The sequence below is a fragment of the Ursus maritimus genome, unplaced genomic scaffold, assembly GCF_017311325.1.
Source record: "Ursus maritimus isolate PB19 unplaced genomic scaffold, ASM1731132v1 scaffold_9, whole genome shotgun sequence".
Classification (NCBI taxonomy): Eukaryota; Metazoa; Chordata; class Mammalia; order Carnivora; family Ursidae; genus Ursus; species Ursus maritimus.
This window is the reverse complement of record NW_024427107.1, coordinates 6,875,828-6,898,162: the sequence shown is the minus strand read 5'-3', so window position 1 is coordinate 6,898,162 and position 22,335 is coordinate 6,875,828. Positions and strand designations below refer to the sequence as shown.

Below are 22,335 nucleotides of genomic sequence, written 5' to 3'. Positions count from 1 at the left end.
TTAAAAAACCAACATTTCACTCTCCAAAACCGCCTCGGTTCAGAGCTCGGTGGGTCTCCGTGGATCCAAAGCTCACCCTGGGCGGAGACTAGGCCGGAGGCGCACGCGCGGCAAAACTCGGCCCCGCCTCCTACAGACTTTTACAACGGCCTGGCGGGAAGCCCTGCCGCCCAGTTTGCGTGTCATTTCATTGACAGCTTCGGTCGACGCCCGTCTGGCGGGCGCCTTGGCGCGCGGTTTCCCAGCGATCCGCTGTCTATTGGCAGTGCCTGCACGGTGCGCGCGGAGCTCGATTGGCGCTGCCTGGGGGGGCGGAGTCGCTGTCCCAGCCGCCGCCGCCGCCGCCGCCGCCGCCGCCGCGGGCTTGGTTTGTGAGGAAGGGCCTAGGCCCGGGCCTGCTGTGGTGGGCTTGCCCAGCGCCTAGGCTCTCGTCTTGGCGTCTCCTCAGCTCCAGTTTCGCCCTCTTCCCGACGCAAACGGGCTGGGCGCGGGGAAGACCTGCGGGAGCCATGGAGGACGAGGTGGTTCGCATTGCCAAGAAGATGGACAAGATGGTGCAGAAGAAGAACGCGGTGAGCGCGGCAGGCAACGCGGGCCGGGAGGGAGGCCGGACGGCTGCCCGGGGCCGGACGTGGCGGGCTTCGGGCCGGGCCCTCTGGAGCGCCCGGACCGCCCACGCCGGCCCTCCCCGCGCGGGAAGCCGGCGTGGACCGTGTCCGCGTCCTGGGGAGGGCGTCCGGGAGGAGGTAGCGCGGCCCCGGGGCCGCCGGCTTTGGCACCCGTTCTTGTGTTTCCAAGTCTCTCGTCGTTAGTACAGCGTACTAAAACTAATCGGGACATTCTCTTATTTTAAATATGCAGAGTAGATTTACTCGCTAATTACCTTTTCAGTTTAGTTTAAGAATTGAAGAGTGTAGAAAGCCCTTCACAGTTTGAAAGAATTCGTTCTCTTTTCCATGATCGCTGGTTAACAACTAGAAATAGTATCACGTGGAGGTTTGTGATATGTTTTAGACATCAAGCTGATAAGTTAAATTTTGGGATTTTTTTTTTTTTTTGAAGAATGCTGAACATTCGCTTGATTTATCTCGCCTACGCTACAGGTTTGTTTGGCAATTAAAAAGGTAGAGTATGCTAGTGTACTTGGCAAGTTGCTAAACGTTTTTTAAAAAGTGGATGTTGTCAGGTGGTAGTATGTAAAGAACTCTGATTAAAACGCACAACTAAGATGTGCTGGTAGATGCATTTGGCCAGATGTCATTGCTGGGTACTCTTAAGTAGTTTACAGTTAATACCAGTGGCATTACCTTGTTATTGATTAAGTGTTTATATGAACATGTTTTCTTTGTGGTTTGTATGAAGTCTTGCAATTTCTGCATTTTTGTCCACCAGTGTGTGCTTTCAGTCCTCTGATTCAGAGTCAACTGTTTTCAACTGCAGCTCCATGATTGTCTTCACCTGAATTTGTTCCACCCTGCTCAGTACATTTTCAGTATCAGTGTACCTGAAATAACTTATTTCTATCTATGAAATAAATTCTCTGTCAAACTAATGTGAAGGAGAAAAGGGATGCTCTGATTTATACAGCACTTTAGAGTTAAAAAGCATTTGTGCAAAATTCTTTTGGGACTCACAACTATTATGGTGTACCCATTTTGCAGAATAAGAAACAGAGAAATTAAGTAGTTTACCCACTTAAATTAAGTACTGTGCAATTTGGATTAAGCCAGGACCCAGGATTTCTACTGGACAGCATTCCAGAGCAGAAAATAGTGTTAAACCGTGAGTTCTTAAGACTTTGTACAGAGTCTGTTCCTCTTTTCTTTAACAGGTGCGGTGCCTAGCATGTAATTTCATACCCTGTTAATCTGTATTTGCAGTTTTGGCCTTTTAAAGTATTTCCTGTTTGTTTTCTGCTCCAGACATTACCTTTGCCATTTATTTTTGTCATTGATACAGCCCCATGCAAGTGATGAGATCTGATTTTTTGATAGGCTGAACATTTCTGTTATTTTGTTTAAACTGGAAAGTTTTTTTTTTTCTTTACCTCAAGATCCCTAGATTTGCACAGTAGAAGCTCTGAGGGAAAAAGGCCTTTTGTTGGGTGATTTATTTTCTCTACCTCAGGCTATAATGTGTATCCATTAATCATGTAATGCATTAGATGTTTGTTTCCTTTCCTTGTAATAGGTTTTTCCTAAAAATGAGTAATTCCTTAGTGGATAAGTATGGAGAAGACTATTTTGTATTTATCTGCAGTTCTCAAGATATAAAGGAATTATGATGAGTCTGGGGGACAATGAGGATGAACTCCACAGATACTCCTCAAATCTCATTTTTCTGATAGTTCAGAACTTGACCAATATGGAAACTTGCCCCTCAAAAAGAAAGATAAAATTGATTGGCTCTTTTATGTTTTTTTTCTTCTCCCTTTTCCTGTATATCTTACAGAAATTCAAATTGGCAAATGAAATAAAGAGAAAGGGAAGTGGTCTGAATGACTCTCCCTTTTTGCCCTCCAAAGCACATCAACCCACAGATAGTTTTTTTTAGAGGTCAGTAATTTAAAGAAGTTGTTCTGGGGGTTGTAGGATTATGGTAGATTTGTTTCTCCGTGTGTGTGTGTGTGTGTGTGTGTGTGTGTGTGTGTGTTTGGTTTCCAGATTTTCTTTTGTCAGCTTAAAATATTTTTATACTACAAAGAAGTAAATTTTGCTTGAAAAATAGTTTTCCTCTTGAATTGGCAAGTTTAAGTGCTGTTATTGGATATATTATTTAATAAAGCGTAGGTGTAACATTTAAGTACTAATAAAAATAGCTTTCATTTATTGAACTATTACTCTGAGCCAGGCATTCGGCTAAGTACTTATTCCTGGGACAGTTTTGCGTGATAAGTAATATCCCCATTCTAAAAATAAGGAAACTATTTGGAAAGTTAAGTGAATTGTCCTAAGCCAAATTAGCTAGAAAGTGAGTGGATGAAGACATGAATCTAAATCTGTTTTGCCCAAAGTCAGTACTACTTTCCTAAGGTGCAGTGTCTCTCTAAAAGACCCTCTTTTTGAACCTTGCGTGGGTACAGCTAGGTGAATATAAGATCAGGAAATAAGAGTATTTGCTCTTCTGGGGAAGGCAGGTTTCCCTAAATATCCACTTAATATCCTGACCCTAGTACTATCCAGAATGTTGTACCATGTATATACTTAATCTTGAACTGTATTAGCAATTTTGCAAGTGTACACTCTGAGACCTTGATGAACCACCTAAGTTAGTTCCAAATTTACAGGTATTAGCTGTTTTTTTTATGTCATTTTAACTTTTTTTTTTAAATGTCATTTTGACTTGATGTCAACAAGCAAGTCTGACTCCTAATCTGGGTTCAAATTTTGGTTCCTCTGAACTTTAGCAGTGTGATCTTAGGTTCCTTAACATCTCTACTAAAACCATTTTAGGTTTTTGTTTTTTTGTTTTTGGGGGCATTTTTGGTGGTAAATTGGAGATAACATAGTAAAGATTAAATGAATTAAAAATCTTGGCAGTCCCTAAGATATGGTAAGGGATAAAAAACCTTTATTACCTGACTCTAGAAGGAGTGAGGTAACTTAGAATTTTCGAATTCATAGATTTTGTCATTGGTGTTGAGCTTTGTTTATTATTTCTTCATTGAAGACTCAGGGCTGAATAGAATTAAATTGTTGAGTAAGAAATTGAAATTAGATGTAAGAATATCCTAGGAACTGGGATACTTGGAATGTATAAATTTCTAAGTGTTATACCCGGGTTGAAGAAGAAAACTTTGGTTTTCCTATCAGGGTTAGATTAATTAGTGTAAAATGAAATTTAGAATGACTACACAATTTTTTTGTAACAGCCTTATTGAAATATGTAATACAGTTCTCCCTTTTAAAGTGTACGATTCAGTGGTTTTTAGTATATTCACAGATTTGTACAGCTGTCACCACACTATCTAATTTAAGAGCACTTTCATCACTCCAAAAAAAGAAACCTGTACCCATTAAGTAGTCACCATATATCTACATCCCCCTTCCCCCCCATCTGTTTTCTGTCTCTGTGGACTTGCTATTCGGGACATTTCATATAAATGGAATTATACAACACATGTTTATATAAATGGAATCATAAATTATGTGGTCTTTTGTGATGGGCCTCTTTTACTTAGTGTTTTCAGGATTCATCTATGTTATAGCAGGTATCAGTACTTCATTCCTTTGTATTACTGAATAGCACTACTGTACTGGTGGATATACTTCATTTTTGTTTATTCATCATTTGATGGACATTTTGGGCTGTTAGCCACTTTTTTGGTTATTATGGATAATGCTGCTAAGAATGTTCTTGTGCAGGTGTTTGGACATATAGATAGTGTTTTTTTTTTTTTTTCTCTTGGGTATATACCTAGGAGTAGAATTGCTAGGTCATATGATAACTATGTTTAACTTTTTGAGAAGTTGCCAAACTGTTTTCCAAAGTTGCTGCACCATTTTACATTCTTACCAGCAATGGTTGAGGGTTCCAATTTTACCACGTCTTCATCAACACTTGTTATTATATCTTTTTTGATTATAGCCATCGTAGTGGATATGAAGAGGTATCTCATTGTGATTTTGATTTGCATTTCTCTGATGACTGATGATGAACATTTTTCGTTGTTTGCTGGCTATTTCTGTATCTTTGGAGAAATATTTGTTCAGATCCTTTGCCCATTTTTTTTTTTAAAGATTTTATTTATTTATGTGACAGAGAGACAGCCAGCGAGAGAGGGAACACAGCAGGGGAGTGGGAGAGGAAGAAGCAGGCTCCCAGTGGAGGAGCCCCATGTGGGACTCGATCCCAGAACGCTGGGATCACACCCTGAGCCAAAGGCAGACGCTTAACGACTGCGCTACCCAGGCGCCCTGCTTTGCCCATTTTTTAACTGAGTATTTGTATTATTGAATTGTAAGAATTCTTTGTATTCTGGATACTAGACTCTTATCAGAGACAGGATTTGTGTGTATTGTCTCCCATTCTGTGGGTTATCTTTTCACTCTCTTGATAACTGTCTTTTGAAGTTAAAGAACTTTCATTTTTTATGAAGTCAGATTTATGTGTTTTTTCTTTTGTTGCTTGTGCTTTTGGTTGAGTATAACTACAAATTTGAGATGACATAGTAAAATTATAATTCCTAGTATATAGTGATGTTGCTGAGCCATAATGAAAATGTTTACAGTGTTTCCTTTTTTTTTTTTTTAAGATTTTATTAATTTATTTGACACAAGCAAGGGGAGGGACAAGCAGATAGAGAGGGAGAGGCAGGCTCCCCACTGAGCAGGGAGCCCAACATGGGGCTTGATCCCAGGACTCTGGGATCATGACCTGAGCCAAAGGCAGCTGCATAACCGAGTGAGCTACCCAGGCACCACTCCATTTTTTTTTCTTTTTTAAGATTTCATTTATTTGAGAGAGAGGGTACGAGAAGGGGGAGGGTCAGAGGGAGAAGCAGACTCCCTGCTGAGTGGGGAGCCTGATGTGGGATTCGATCCTGAGACTCGATCATGACCTGAGCCGAAGGCAGTTGCTTAACCGACTGAGCCACACAGGTGCCCCAGTGTTTCCTTTTGAAAAAAATAAATAGCACCTTAATCGTTTAAACCTTGGAATCTCATAATTCTTAGTGGTGGTTGAGCTGGCTGAGCTTAAATAATGCTTACTTAAAATGCTGGCTTATGGCTCTTTGAGAATATTGTTATGCTGGAAGTAGATACATTTTTTAAATTTCTTTGTATCCCCTTATCAACCATCTCCTATGTGTCAGGCACTCTTATTTCAGTACTTCACAGTGTTATATTACTCCATTTGACCATTTTAACTGTTTTAGGTCAGTGTATTATGCTCTCCTACATAGAAAGAAGCTGAAGCTTGAAAAGGACAAATAACATTCCCAAGATCTTATAATTAGGAAATGGCAGTCCATGGATTTGAATTTAGATCTGTTATATATATAGCCCATGTTCTTCATTGTATATTCTGTGTTGTTTCCTCCTCCTCACATCTCCTTGAGAAGGATGTTTGTATCCTATACAAGCTTGTGTATACTGGGTGCTCAGTACAAATTTGAATATCATATTTTGTAAAAGTACTTGTTTCTGATGACAGTACCAGCCATGTAATAAAGTCCTGTGATAGCTGTTGTTTATTATTCAGCCAGTAATATGAACTAAATTTGACTCTGGAAGATAAGGTAGAATCTTTCTTTCTCTTGCATCATTATCTGTAGGAGATGCTGCAATCTAATAGACTTGACCTTTAGATGCAGGTGATGATTGGGGAAGGATAGAATATAGTTTCTTGTTTGGCAGTGCTATTCACCCCAGTTCATGGAGCAGAACTGCTACCAATGGACCTATGAAATGGAACGAACAGTGGTGTGAAGGTCAGGAGATTATAGTTCTTGTCCTTTTACATCACCTATCAGTTGGCCAAGTCACTTTCCTTTTCTGAGTTTTCTTTGTATAATTAAGGGTTTGAAGTAGATGCTCAAAGATTTATGTTAATTTTAAATTCCCTGAAGTCAGAAAGGATTTCTGTTTTGCTCATTGCTGTATCCTCAGAGTTTTGTACACAGTTAACGAGTATTTGTTGAGAAGCATAAGTATAATTTGACAGAACTGGGTAGGTCTCACCCTTTTTAGTTAGTAGTAATCATATGACTGTGCACGTTTCCTAAATTATCTGGGTTTTCAATTCCTCTTCTGTAAAATGGGGATAAAAGGTTACCTGCTTCTACAGGGTTTATTGTGAAGATGAAATTATATATATATATTATAATATATATAATATATATAAAGTATATATAGTATTTATATATATATTTATATATAAATATATAAAGTATTTAACATAGCGCTTGGCACATAGTAATATTCAAAGAAGCTTTTGTCACTGAATTAATATATAATCATCTGTTTTTGCCTTTTTGCCCGTTCAGATAATCATAGTTGTTTATTTCTTAAAGAACTTTAATTGAAATATTCATCCTATTTGGCTAGAGCATAGTGCATTATGAGAAAGGTCATAGTTCCATCCCATGAATATTATTTAGCTTTTTCTTCCTCCATAGCTTGTATCTCTGACTCCAGTCTCACCAAAGAGATCAGAGTAAAAAAGAGTGTGGTGAAATTAATGCAAATCTGTCTATTGCTTCTACTTGGAAAACAGCTTAAACCTTTTTTTAAATAATATTTTTTATTATATTATGTTAGTCACCATACAGTACATCCCTACTTGCGTATAACACCCGGTGCACCATGTAATACGTGCCCTCCTTAATACCCATCACCAGCCTATCCCATTCCTCCCACCCCCCTCCCCTCTGAAGTCCTCAGTTTGTTTCCCAGAGTCCATAGTCTCTCATGGTTCATTCCCCCTTCTGAAAACAGCTTAAACCTTATGCCACATTGCTGATGTGTTAGAAGAATCAACTTTGTATGTGACAGCATTGTGTAAGTCTAAGGACTCCTAAAAGTGTGATTCTTTATCTTCCTTTCTAATTGATCCTAGGTCAGAAATGAATTGGAAAGTCCATGGAGACATGGGTAGAAGAAAAATGTCTATGGTAGTTGTAAGATACAAGTCCACAGTCTCTTAATCAAACCTTTTAGAGTCTGATATATTTGAGAATTCCACAGTTTGCAGATTTTATTAAGAAAATATGATACATACATCATACATCTCAGCAAGATCTGGGCAGTTCCCACTAATCAGACATTAACATTTCTATAGTGAAATGTAGTATTCTCACATATAGTGGGATATATAGAACATAAATGGCTTTACATATGTTGAGAATAGGTGTTGCTGGCAAATGAGTTTATTGAAAATCTATAAGAAATCTTAATTTTTCAAGGGTTTTGGTTTTGGGATTTGCAGATGGCAGATTGAAGACCCCATATGTTCACAGAGGCGTCATTCCTGTAGAAATTCCTGATTACTAGTAAATTTAAGGTCAACGTTAGTTTTCTTATTAACAACTATAATGTTTCACTGTTTTTGGTTACCTCTAAAAGAAAAGATTTTATACAATTTTAAAATCAGAAGGGATCTTTAAGCAGTAAATCATTAAAATCCATCATAATAACCTGTTTCATAATTGCTGTTGAACTTAAGTTTTTACTTATGAGGTACTGGGTGAAATTAAAATGATATATCTGTTTTTTGCCAGAAGAAAAGTTAATACTTTTTAATTCTCCACAGCCAAGTCTGATGTCTCAACTTTAAATGGAAAAGTTACATAACTGGAAGCCTTTACTCGATTTTATATTTAAGAAATGTGATAATACCATAAAGTTCTATGCTTGTTTTTTCCTTTGGGGTGCACAATGAGGGACATGCTCCAGGGCTTTCTATTTGCCTGGGATATGCTGTGTTTCATTGGTTTGTAGGGTGCCTAGTTTTCGTATTTTAACATTTCAGAAAGCAGAATGAGTTACACATATATTGTCACCCAGATGGCTGTTGGGATGTACTTTCACAGGCAGAACATAAAACCCAGCATCAACATTTGCAGAGTGGGTGTCAGTGGCTTGGAGGAAACTCTGAAAAACATTAGTGGAGTGCTCTTTGAACCTCAAGGAACCAAATGGTTGAAGAGCAGTGGGGCTGAAAAACAGCTACCTCTACACGCTACAAAGCTAGCTAAGAGCTAAAGGCTTTAGTTCATTGATGGATTCTTTTATGAAACGCTGCATTACTAGTGTTTTGACACTACTTTTTGTGGGATAAAGATAAAAACATATGATTGAATCTGAGTCAAAAAGTTATTCATAAGCATTGGGGACTCTGAATGTGATGTAGTTTTAGAAACACCTTAGCCAATTTATTTTGCTTATATTTTTCCTTTATATATATAAAAGGTGATACATGATAAAAATCTCAAGTCTAAAAGAATTAGAAAAGTAAGAAAAAGTGATAAAATACTATGCCATAGTTTAATATCTTTTCTCTATTAGTGGCATATAGACTAATAATGTGTCTAAATATAGTACAGTAAGTGAATATTAGATTAAATAAAATGTGATTAAGTGAATGTATTATATGAAATATGAGACATTAAATGAATATCAAATCGAAATATTTGGCCATAAGATGGAGGTGGTACTGTTGCTTCTCATCTTATTTCATTCCTTTTTTAACTGTAGGTGGTTTATGTAATTCTTTTAGGAGCCTTATTTTGTTCCATCTTCACCATCAACATGGGAACCTTTGATGCTAGTTGGCAGTGGACAGGCCTATGAGCTTAATATCTTAACTCTGAGTTTTCTCTCAGAATTTGCTTTTTCCTACTTTGTAAGAATCAGGTAGACAGCAGTGTTTTTGTGACAGGCCAGGAAGATACAGAGAGACCTCAAGAGAATTCTAGTAAAGATACGCCCTTTCCCACTCTCCTTGTGTGTGAGTGAATGCTAGAGGTGCTGCAGCATCTTCTGACCCCCATTCCCACTTTCTCAGGGTTGGCTCCTTAATCAAATAGGTGTTCTCTATGGAAATTTGGGGTGTGTTATGCCACCACAGTAAGAAACATGTTTCACATTTCTAATTGGGACACATAAACCAATACTGTATTAAAAATGAACTTTAACAAAGCAGTACTTAATAAGTGCTAGTCATAACCCAGTGAATGGATTTTATATTTCTTCAATGAGTTGCAACCATTATTTGAAAAATACTACCTCTCTTTCCCTTTCCGCCTTTTATGTATATACTATTCCCATTTGAATAAGTGAGCCATAGTGTGTTGTGGACAGGAAAACATCAATCTCTAGGTGGTCCTTGCTTTATCATCTGGGAAGTTCAATACACAATTATTTTATTTTATAGGCCGGAGCATTGGATTTACTGAAGGAGCTTAAGAATATTCCCATGACCCTGGAATTATTACAGGTATGTGCTAATATGTGTCATGATTTGAATAGATAATTGTCATAAAATATCAAGACATTTTTAATACCATTAAGTTTTTTGTATTGTCCTGTTATGGTGTAAACCATTATTAACTTCCTTTTTTTTTTTAAGATGGTAACGTAAATCAGTAGTCTCCTAAGTTACCATTATAGAAAAATGTTGCCTTCCTCAGGAAGAATAAAACCTGAATCTCCTAGTTTGAAATCTTACTGTGAAAGGAAAGGAAGTTGGACTCTTGGCCTTGATTTGATCTCCCTAGACCTCACTTTCTTGGTCTGTCTTTGACAGCTGCTGCTAGCATGAAGCTAGCCTCTGGGGTACCTTTTAGTCATCATTCCTATTTCTCCCCAGTTGCACCCCCTCTTCTGCCCTAGGCAAGAACTAATCAATCTACCTTTTGTCTCTTTAGATTTACCTCTTCTGGAGATTTCATAATAATGAAGTCGTACAATATCTGACCTTTTGTGTCTGGCTGCCTTTTTTTTTTTTTTAATTTTAAGTACAGTCTACCCCTCAACGTGGGGCTTGAACTCATGACTCCAAGAGCAAGAGTCGCATGCTCTACCAACTGAGTCAGCCAGGGGCCTCTCTGGCTTCTTTTACTTAGCATAATCTTCAGGGTTCATCCATGTTGTAGCATGTATCAGTACTCCATTCCTTTTTATGGCTGGATAATATTCCATTGTATGGATATACCACATTTTGTTTATCCATTTGTCAGTTGATGGACATTTGGGTTATTTCTTTTTGGTTGTTATGACTCCTGCTTTGCACATTCATGTATAGGTTTGTGTGTTTTTGTTTCTCTTGGGTAGAGATCTCTGAAAGAGTGGAAATGATGAGGCATAAGGTAACTTTATGTTGAATATTTTGAGGATCTGTCAGACTGTTTACCCAAGTGACTGTACCATTTTACATTCCCAACAGCAAGTAAAAAGATTCCAGTTTATCCACATTCTTGCCAACCTTTGTTATTATCTTTAATTATAGCCATCTTAGTGGGTGTGAAGTGATAGCTCATTGTGGTATTGATTTCCATTTCCCTAATGACTAATTACGTTCAACATCTTATGTACTTCTTAACCATTCATATGTTTTCTTTGGAGAAATGTCATTTAAGATCTTTTGCCTGTTTTCGAGTTGGATAGTTTGTTTTTTTATTACTAATTTGTAATAGTTGTTTATATATTCTAGATACAAGTCCCTAATCATATATAGGATTTGCAAATATTATTTCCCATTCTATGGGTTATTTTTACTTTCTTAGTGGTGTTCTTTGAAGCACAAAAGTTTAAAATTTTGTTGTAGTCTGATTTACGTGTTTTCTTTGGTTGCTTGGGCTTTAGGTGTCAAATCTAAAAGTTACTTAATTCAAGGTTATGAAAATTTATTCCTTTGGGTTTTTTTTTTTGGCTCTTTCATTTAGTTCTGTGATTCATTTTGAGTTAATTTTCATGTGTGGTATAAAGAAGAGGTCCAATTTCATTCTTTTACATATGGATATCTACTTGTTTACTTTTTAATATTCTTCTCTAATGAATTATCTTGACATTCTTATTGAAAATGACAAAAAATGTAGGAGTTTATTTCTGGATTCTTAAGTCTATTCTATTAATCTGCATGTCTCTCCTTATATAGGAGCACACTAGTTTTGTAGTAAGTTTTGAATTTGGGAATTGCGAGTTCTTCAACTTTCTTCTTCTTTTTCAAGATTGTTTTGGCTATTTTGGGTCCCTTGTGTTTCCATATGAACTTAGGATAAGCTTATCAGTTTCTGTACAAAAGGCAGCTGGGATTTTAATAGGGATTGCATTGAATCTGTAGTTCGATATTATTGGTATTGCAATCTTAACATTTAAGTCTTATGATCAGTGAATATGGGATGCCTTTCTATTTATTTAGGTCTTTAATTTCTTTCAACAATGATTTTAGTAGCCTTTAAGTTTTTTACTTTAAGATTTAGTGGCTGTCTTAAATCATCTTGGCAAAAGCCCATGAGTGATCATAAAGGTGATTTTTCTTTTAAAACATACTGTCTGCTTAGTTCCTGTGATGCTGACAGTTTCTCTTAATCTCACTACTCATTCCTTTCTGCCTTACCACCAATGTGCAGCTGATTTCCTAAGTCTGCTTAATGCCCTCCCTATCTTTCCAAGGTAGTGTCTTCCTAATTGCATAGCCTGGTGTTCTATAGAAACCAGATGGCCGTATGTGGGCAAAGGCATACATTTTCTCTGTCTAGAATTTCACAATGTATAGTTGATCTCAAAAACCTTCATTAGTTCTGCAATCAAGAAGCTTGTTCAACTCTACAATTCTTTTTTTAAAAAAATCAATTATTTATTTATTTTTAAAATTTTTATTTATTTATTTGATAGAGAACACAAGCGGGGGAGGGGTAGAGGAAGAGTGAGAAGCCAGACTGTCCATTGAGTGGGGAGCCCAGTGTGGGGCTCAATCCCAGGACCCAAGCCGAAGGAAGGCTCTTAACCAACTGAGCCACCCAGGCACCTCTAACTCTACATTTCTTAATGTTATTTGAGCACACAACATTTTTTTAATAGGCTACCTGTTACATCCTATAAATTGTAGTGTACTGGTTTTAGGAAAAATCCAGAGTCTAGAGAATTCTTAGAGGTACATCTAGACTTGGTTATCAAAGTAAAATAGCTTCATAGTCCTTTCTTCTGTCTTGTTTCTTTTACTGTTCCCCAAATACCCACTTTAAAAAGTACCCAGATCTTTGTCAGTCTACCTTAGCAGCCCCATTTCTTACTATTTTTGACTAGACAATATCTTCCTTAAATAAGCATGCTTATTACAGATGCCTAATCTCCATATGGGTTTTCATGGGTTTTAAGCAGGAAATTATTGACTCTAGTGATGAAAACATCCTGTAATAATTAAAAAGCAATCAGCCACAGCACACGATTTGTTCATACTCTTCTTATATCTTTGCTTGCCTGTGACTACTTCCTAAAATTCCATTTTCTTTGCTAATCTGTCTCTACTTCAAGCTTCAGAACTATAGTAGTAACGCAAATGATTTCCCCCACTCATTCCAAAAGTACGTTTTCTTCTAGGTTGGTGGGGTGGGTTGTAGCGGGGTAGTGAGGAAGAGCTGTGAGTCGGTGCTGGAGAAGGAGTTCCGAAGGCATCAGCAATAAGGAAATCAGACCTGACACTTGGTATGGTGGCTGCAAGTGCAAGCCTGGCTTCTGAGCACTTAGCTGTATCCAGTAGGACAGTTCTGGGTCCACACAGTTGTAGGCTATGCCATCCAGCCCAGGCACTTGCTTCTGGAAAATTTTCTATATTGAAGTGTTTTAGAAAAGTTCTAAAAACTTTTAAAGTTCTCAAAGTATTTTCTTCTCTAAAAAAAGTTTTGAGAGCATTTTATTAAAGTAATAAACATCTTTCTTTGGGGAAAACCCTCCCAAAACATTAATCTCAAAACATTTTTGGATTTTAGAATTGTGGAGTCCCCTTTATCTTTCTGCTCTGGAACCTTATCTGCCTTGCATAGCCTTCTGTAGGTATAACATAGGCCAGTCCAGCTAAACACATATTCTAAATTCTTGAACCAAATTTCTGTCCTGAATCTCTTTGTTGAGAAGATTGAATAATTTAGCAGGAAACCGTAAGTACCCATTTGTTATTCTGCCTTAAAGTTTATATCAGCGGGGTTCCCTCTTTTTTTTTTTTTTTTGCCACTAACAATTCCATTTGTTGTTTTTTTCTTCCACTGACCATGTTTTGAAAGACTGTCTACTAACAGCTTGAACTTACTAAATAATTTACCATTTTTTATTTATCATCCTTAATTGGCCTGTCATAGCTTTTGTGTTCTTGGAGTACAGTTTGAAAACTATTAATGTGCCGGAAGGAGCATGGACTTTGGAGGTGGGCAGATCTGCATTAAAATCCCAGCTTTGCCAATTAGTAATGGTGTTTTGCTGGACAAGTAGGTATAATGATCTCAACTTTAAAGGGTTGTTAGGAAGATGAACGAATATGGATGCTCCCGGCATAATCCTGTCGTCATCGTCGTCGTCGTTGTCGTCATCATCATCATCATCATCATAATACCACATGATATATTCCTGTATTCTGTGAAGTCCATTTTAATGTCTGTGGTTATATGCTGGTTTGGGGCAAAAAAATGCTTTTCAACCTCTGTAGATGGTAATATTTGGGTATTCTCATTAAAGTCACAGCAGATGATCTATGGAGTAATCTATGGAGAAGAATATATAGAAACAAAGAAGTGCATATATTAGTCATGATTGCTTCAGCATGGCTTATATATAAATACAAACATTTTATATTTTATTCTTTGAGAGATATGGAAAGACTGATTTCATTTTACTAGTTAACCAGCCTTATTACAGTAGCAGCTTATATGCTTGCAGATCTCTGTGATAATAACCTTGATGAGTCCAGTATTTGATCTGAAGATGCATGTATCTTAATTCTGTAGTATACTATTATAAGAATTCAAATAACGGAGGTTTTTTCTGTTCTACAGTGGAAACAGGAAAATGGGAAAGAAGAAGATGAAACACTAAAATGTCTGAAATAAAGCAGCTTGTACAAATTTTTTTGTCATTGCCTTGCAGTCCACAAGAATTGGAATGTCAGTAAATGCTATTCGCAAGCAGAGTACAGATGAAGAAGTTACATCTTTAGCAAAGTCTCTCATCAAATCCTGGAAAAAGTTATTAGGTATAATTGATCTTCCCTTTATATGTTTATGATCTGTTTATTCACACGTTTGGTGTTTTTCATTTTTTCTGTGTATAAATATAAATGTATTGAAATCAGTGCCTTTTATTAAGAGGGAGTAGCATTAGTTTGACCTTGAGGGTTTTGGTTTTTAAGTTAGTCAAATTTAGCTTTTTTTATCTTTCAGCACTTATAACTGGACTTCCTCTTTAAGAAAATTTCCCCCATGGGAAAATTGTCATACTTTTTAAAAAGGTTTTTGAAATAATTTTCTAACTTAGAGAAAGTTTACGAGAATAATAAAAATTTACTCACGTGTATCTTTTTCTAGATCATTAATTTTTAATATTTGCCATATTTGTCGTATTTCTGTCTTCTCTTTCTCTGTATGTATGTATTCATAAATGCATAAATATTTACTGAACCATTTGAGAATAGTTGCATCTATCGTGCTTTACCCTTTAATACTTAAGTGTGTATTTCCTTGGAACAAGTTTATTTTCTTATGTAATCATAACATAGGGAATTCAGGAAATTTAACATTGGTATAGTACTGTAATCTACAGTCCAGGTTCCTGTTTTGTCAGGTGTCCCAGTGATGTCCTCTGTAGCTTTTTTTTCTCTTTCAAAACAAGATCTAGTCTAGGATCACATACATAGTCTTTTGATCTGGAATAGTTCTTAAGCCTTCTTATGTTATTTATGCCATTGACTGTTTGAAGAATATAAGCACTCATCTTTGTTTTTAATAGCAGATTAAAATAGTCCTGATTTGGACTTTGTTATTTTCTCATGATTAGATCAGGTTGTGCATCCGTAGTTGGCATACTACATGTTGTGTCCTTCTGTGGTTATCACATCCAGAGGCATTGATGATGATGTTAATTTTGAGAACCTAGTCAACGCATATACTGTATAGTTTATCATTTTTTTTCTTGTATCTAGTAGGCATTCTGTGAGAGACATTTTAAAATCCTGAAACTATCTTGCTCTCATCAGACCTCCCCCCATCCCCCATTTAGTATCCACCAATTCTTGTAAAAGTGTGATTTTCTAACTCTTCCACTTCTTCAGTATTTATAAATCAACATTTTATTACTACTGGAAAAAACCCACCTTTTACTTCCCAGTTATTTTTCTATTAGGGGATTCCTATTTTATAACATAGATTATAATCCATTACTGTTAATATTATTTTGATATTTATATTATCCCAGATTTGACCAGTGGGCACCCTTTCAAATTGGCTCCTGTGTCTTTTTGACAAACCCCTTCAGTTTTATCTCTTTTTTATATTCTGGAACCAAAAAATGTGTTGGGTTCATCTATCTTCCCTGCCCCAGCCTGGAATCAGCCATTTCTCTAAGCAGTTATTAGCCTTAGATAGAAGAGAAAAATAGAAAAAAGTTGAACCTTTCAAAATTTCAAAGGCAACAATAATAACAAAAAACCTATTACTTCCAAGAGCCTGGAAACCAGGAACTAATTGTAAAGCCTCTAAAATTTAAAAAGTTTAGTCTTAAGTAAATTAAATATATGTTCCTGTATTAGATTCTGGACCAGAAAAAAAAATTGCTATAAAGATCATTATTGGGAAAATTGACAGAATTTTTGTAAGCTCTGTAGGTAAGTCAATAGTATTGTATCATTGTAAAATTTACTTATTATTTACTGTGGTTGTATAAATGAATTTCTTTTTTCTTGGGGAATACACAGTTAAGTATTTTGGGATTAAGGAGCATGATCTCTGCTACTTATTTTCAAATGGTTCAAAAGAAATATGTGTGCACACAATAGTGTGTGTATATGGTAGGGGGCGATGAATGAGGAAGCAGGTGTACTAGACATTAACACTTGGGGAATCTGAGTGAAGTGTGTGTGTGTGCGTGCGTGCGCGCGTGTTTTTAAGATTTATTATTTATTTTATTTTATAATAATTTTGTATTATATTATGTTAGTCACCATACAGTATATCCCTAGTTTTTGATGTAAAGTTCTATGATTCATTACTTGCATATAACACCCAGTGCTCCATGCAATACGTGCTCTCCTTAATACCCATCACCGGCCTGTCCCATTCTTCCACCCTCCTCCCATCTGAAGCCCTCAGTTTGTTTCTCAGAGTCCATAGTCTCTCATGGTTCATTCCCCCTTCTGTTTGCCCCCCCCTTTCTTCTCCTACCGATCTTCCTACTTCTTATGTTCCATAAATGAGTGAAACCATATAATTGTCTTTCTCTGCTTGACTTATTTCGCTTAGCATTATCTCCTCCAGTCCCGTCCATGTTGCTGCAAATGTTGTGAAATCGTTAAAAGATTTATTATTTATTTTAGAGAGAGAGTGTGAAGGGGGGAGGGGCAGAGGGAAAGGAGAGAAACTCAAGCCGAGTTCACGCTGAGTACAGAGCCCGAAGTGGGTCTCAGTCCCAGGACCCTGACCTATCACTGCTTGAGCCAAAACCAAGAGTCGAAAGGTTAACTGCCACCCAGGAGCTCCTGAGTAAAATTTTTTGCGCCATTCTAAAACATTTGTGCAAGCTTCAGATTATTTCAAAATAAAAAGCTTTTAAAAAAAATCTAGTCTTTAAAGACAAACTGAAACTTTATGTTTATAATTAATTTAAATTTTAAATCTAATTCCATATTCTAAAGTAATTAGAATTTGCCATAGAAAGTTGACTGAGAACCATATACGTATGTTTTTATTTCTGGAAAGATGGTTTACATTTTGTGGGACATTGTAGTTATGTTCATTTAATATTACATTTAAAGAAGTTTTTCTCTTATACTTATTGGAGGTATCTGATCTCATTACAAATTCTCCTTTAAAAGCTTTTTTTAATGTTAAAAGATTTCCATGTTCAATAAATATGGAGAATTGGAGGAGGAAAAGAAATCATTCTTAAGTCTGTCTAAATATAACCATCAGTTAATATCTTGTTGCATTTCTTGTCTTTTTTTCTTCTTGTGTATGGATTTTGCTTCAATTATAATTCTTTTTATGCTGTATATATATTTACTTATATTGCCTTTTTTAATGAAAAAATGTTTAATATTTTTATATTATCATTAACTCACTTTTATTGGCTTCAGAATAATCCAGTTATGCCATAATTTAATCATTTGCCTATTAGGTGTGTTTTTTCTTAACTTTATAGCTATTATAAATAATGTCTTTTTTCCTTTTTTTTTTTAAAGATTTTATTTATTAGAGAGAGAGGGAGAGAGCAAGCACAAGCAGGGGGAGCAGCAGGTAGGGGAGGAGCAGGCTCCCAGCTGAGCAGGGAGCCCGACGGGGGGTTCGATTACAGGACTGTAGGATCATGGCCCGAGCCGAAGGCAGCTGCTTAACCAACTGAGCCACCCAGGCGCCCCTATAAATAATGTCCTGATGAATATCTTCCTGGCTAAAGCTTTTTCTTTAGATTATTAGCTAGGTTTCCAGAAGATTTACTACTCTTGCTACACTGCAGCATAGTTTTGAATATTTAACATAGGAATGCATTTAACCCTCCCAGGAGCCCAGTGAGCTAGGTGTCATTGTATTTCCCATTTTCTAATGAGGAATGGAGACACTGAGAAATTAAGCATCTTGTGCACAGTTGGATTGGTGGTGAGGTGTGATCTGCAGATAGTCTCAGTCCAGAGTTGGACCACTTCTGTCTGGGTTTGCTATATTGCCCACAACACTATATTCAGACAGAAGAATGCTTTTAAGGCTATTTCCACCTCTTACAGCTCTGCTTCCTTAAAGGATTGCACCAGTTCACGCTATTAGAGCAGTGTGTGGGATCCCTATGACTGCATTGGACCCTTGTTAGATAGTACTGCATTGTTACATCACCTTTCAAATGCTTTCTACCCTCTTAGTTTTGGAGTATTTCCTAGTCCTTGTTATGTTATTTAATGTCATTATTAATCTTTGTTTTCTACCATCTTTAGGCTTTGGGGCCTTCCACATGAATTGTAGAGAATAAAGGGGGCAATAAAAAGAACAATTATGATATTATTTCTATATTCTTTCCTTTGTTCTATATATTTTTCTCTGTTTTGTTTCATTTATTTATTATTTTTTTAAAGATTTTATTTTTAAGTATATTTTTCACCATTTTAGGTTCCCATTGGCATATGAATTTGTGTGTCCCACTAAAGGAGGGGGTTTATTTGGGAATGCTAAGCATGCATTGTGAAAAATACCTAAGTACATATGCTAATAGAATAACTTGCATAAACTTCATTTACTGTTGAAAATTTAGGATTTTTGTTTTTTTGTTGTTGCATCAATAGCCTGATAACATGCAGTAGTTCCATTTTGTAATTTTTTTTTAAACAAATGCTAACAACTGAGGGATTTTTATAATTTTCAGATGGACCATCAACAGATAAAGACCCTGAAGAAAAGAAAAAAGATACTGCAATTACATCACAGAATAGCCCTGAAGCAAGAGAAGAAAGGTATGTCACTTCATGGAAATTCATTTCTGTTGGAAGTCATAGTTGTATTTGACTGTCACTTCCTCCACGGTCTTATTAAAGGTCTCGTATCTGTACTCCTTTTTCTATTTTCTAATCAAATGAAATTAGTAAATGTATATAGCCGAATAGAATATTCTAAGGTTTCTTTCAAGATTTTCATGGAAATGTAAAAGAGACTTAAAAGATACTACATAAATAAGGAGGAATTATTTACACTGTATTCAACAAGTTTAATTGAATGGAATCCCTGGTATAGCACTAATAGAATTGATAATGAAGGTTCTGATTAAGGATTCAAGTGATTACTTCTGTTATTTACCACATTTCTTCTTTAGATTTTTTTTTTTGGCCCTGGATCTGTTTCTCTTTTTATGCTTTTTTTCCTTCTCAATTTAGCTATCTGTCATAAGAATCAAAATGTGAAGTTCAGTAATGAAGGGTTCAAATTGTTCCTCAGCCTTTGTGAGGCCTTTGCCTTTATTCTTCCCTGTCACATAAAATGAATGAACTGTATAATATCCAGCATGTTGATGTGGTAGGTGATATGCCTTGTAGGTTAAATACAGTTCCTCTGTTCTTGGGAAGCTTGTATTTTAACACTTGACTCTGATGTAGAGTAATAGTTCTCAAAGTGTGGTCCCTGGAACATCAGGGAACCTGGCAACTTGCTAGCAAAGCAAATTCTTGGGCTCCACCCTGGAACTATTGAATCAGGAATTATAGTGGTGGGGCCCAGAAATCTGTTTTTAATAAGCTTTTCAGGTGATTCTGAACTCAAGTTTTAGGCCACCTATTTCAACTTCGTTTATTTCTTAGTATTTTCCCAGAAGTGATAATGTACCCCTCGTTGGTTCAGTAAAAATAATTAATATCCCATACACTGTTGACTTATGCATTAGAACTAACTAAACTTGATGATAAAAGGTGAGCTAAAGAAAGGGTAAACATCAGTTGTCAATAATATTTATTCATTGTTTTCTAACTCTTTTGAGATAGTCTTAAACTATTAGAAAATTTTAAGAACAGAACAGAGAACTCCCAGTTGCCACTATGTGTGTATATGCATACGTATGTGTGTGTACATACTCAGACACATGAATAATTTTATTTTGAACCAAATGAGAGTCCTTTATATCCCTAAATACATCAGTGTGTATTTTTCTGAGAACAAGGATGCTTTCTTACATCTAAGCACAATATAGATACCAATGTCCAGAAGTTAGGATTAATACAATACCTTTTTTTCTAATCTGTAGGGCTTATTCATATGTTAGCAGTTTTCCCGATAAAGTATTTTATTGCAGAGGAAAAAGATTTTTCCATAATATCATCCAGGATCACATACTGCATTTAGCTATCATCTCTGGTTTCCTTTAATCTGGAGTAATTCTTCAGTCTGTCTCTCTTTCATGACCATATTTTTTAAAATTATAGGCCATAATTTATGAAATTTTTAACAAATACTTTCAGTTGTGTTATATTCAAAGTCACTGACCTCATGCCTTGAATGTGAAATATAAAAGTATAGGCAGATATTTTAAATAGATATCAGAGGAGGAATAAGTTCCTAGTATATTTTTATCTGTTTTATGTAATTGAAGTTTAGGGAGAGAGCCTATTGACAAACGCACAGAATTATCACATGAAGTCCGACAAAGTGGTTGGTATCTATCCATACACATGCACACTTAACGTACTCTCTGAAGACAAGGCTTTCAGGAAGGAGGTGATTAAACGTAGAAGGTATACAGAAGGACTGTTCTGCCCATGGGGATCCGTTCGTGCAGTTTGATAGTGGGTTATGTGGAGAGAGAGGAGTAGGTATCTCCTTGGAGCAGTGCAGGAAGTTACTCTGGTGGGCGAATGGTGTCTTTGGAAAGGTTTGTGGCAAATATCTTCAGTGTGATAAATGTTAATTGAAACCCCGCAGAAAATATTTTGGTGAGACTCTTAAGAAGTTAGAAGCAATAGAAATGATTAGGATGACTGGAAAACTGTTAAACTGTCCTGATTGAGTTGATGTTTCTAGGGAGGAATTGAAGAGACATTTTCATATTCTTACAACTCATTTCTCACTATACATGTTTTTTATCCAGAAGGGAGTGTTTTAAATATAAACCTTTGTGGTTGTCTAATTGGAACAAGGTTTTTCAAACATTGTTTTTCCCCCTCTCGTCATGGTTAAGAGCTGTCGTATTCTCTGTTATCATCCCCTCACCCTTCTCATAACCAAGATCCTTGTTTTCATTTATTGTATTAAGCTGTAATGTGTATTTTCTTTATTAAAAATATTATTTAATGTTTAAAAGGAAAATCAAGGTGTTTAATTGGTTAAAAAAACCATGAAACATGTCTCAGGTTTCCTAAAATTTTATCTTTTTAGAAATCTGTATGCATGCAATTTGTTTTTTCATGTAAGAGCCTCTGAATACAATCTTATTTAGGCCAAAAATTTTTGTTTTTTGAGAGTGAGAGTAATGATGTTACTTTAAGAGAATTTTTCCTGTTTTCTTTTTGATGTGTGTGTGCATGTATGTGTATTTTAGTAGTTCCAGTGGCAACGTAAGCAGCAGAAAGGATGAGACAAACGCTCGAGATACTTACGTTTCATCTTTTCCTCGGGCACCAAGCACTTCTGATTCTGTACGGTTAAAGTGTAGGGAGATGCTTGCTGCAGCTCTCCGAACGGGAGGTAAGTTTAGTGAACCCTGTTTCGTTGCCTACTCCTTTGTTCCTCACTACCACCGCTGCCATGTCCACCTCCATGTTTCTGTTTTCACCAGTGGCATCCCCGTGATAGCTGCTTGCACTGCTTAGTTCAGGAAGACGTTGTAGCAAATGGGGTTACTGATGGCAGAGAGCACTAGGCATGCTGGGGCCTCTGCTCACTACTATATAGTTCCAAGAAGATTCCTTCTAATATATGGACGTTTCCCTTGATTCATAGTAACTTAAAGGTTTTTCACAAATCTTTTCCCCCATTTTTAATCTGCAAGCCCTAGTTGACCCTTGGATAATATGAGTTTGAAGTGCATGGGTTTACTTATAAATTTTTTTTTCAACAAAACCAGTACAATAATGTAAATGTGTTTTCTCTTATGATTTTCTTAATAGCATTTTCTTTAGAAGCTTACTCTATTATAAGAATATAGTATATAGTACATATATAAAATA

The 22,335-nt window shown here is 36.4% G+C and overlaps 1 protein-coding gene across 1 annotated transcript in view; it reads left to right on the top strand.

Annotated features, from left to right (window-relative positions):
* The first annotated feature begins 232 nt into the window (after positions 1-232).
* Positions 233-22,335, top strand: part of TCEA1 (transcription elongation factor A1) — a 39,503-nt gene continuing 17,400 nt past the window's right edge. The window contains exons 1-5 of the mRNA XM_040626009.1: positions 233-572; positions 9,877-9,939; positions 14,580-14,685; positions 19,053-19,140; positions 21,708-21,853. Of these exons, the coding sequence (XP_040481943.1) occupies positions 510-572; positions 9,877-9,939; positions 14,580-14,685; positions 19,053-19,140; positions 21,708-21,853 (466 nt within the window). The 5' untranslated portion in view covers positions 233-509. The remainder of the gene's footprint in view (positions 573-9,876; positions 9,940-14,579; positions 14,686-19,052; positions 19,141-21,707; positions 21,854-22,335) is intronic.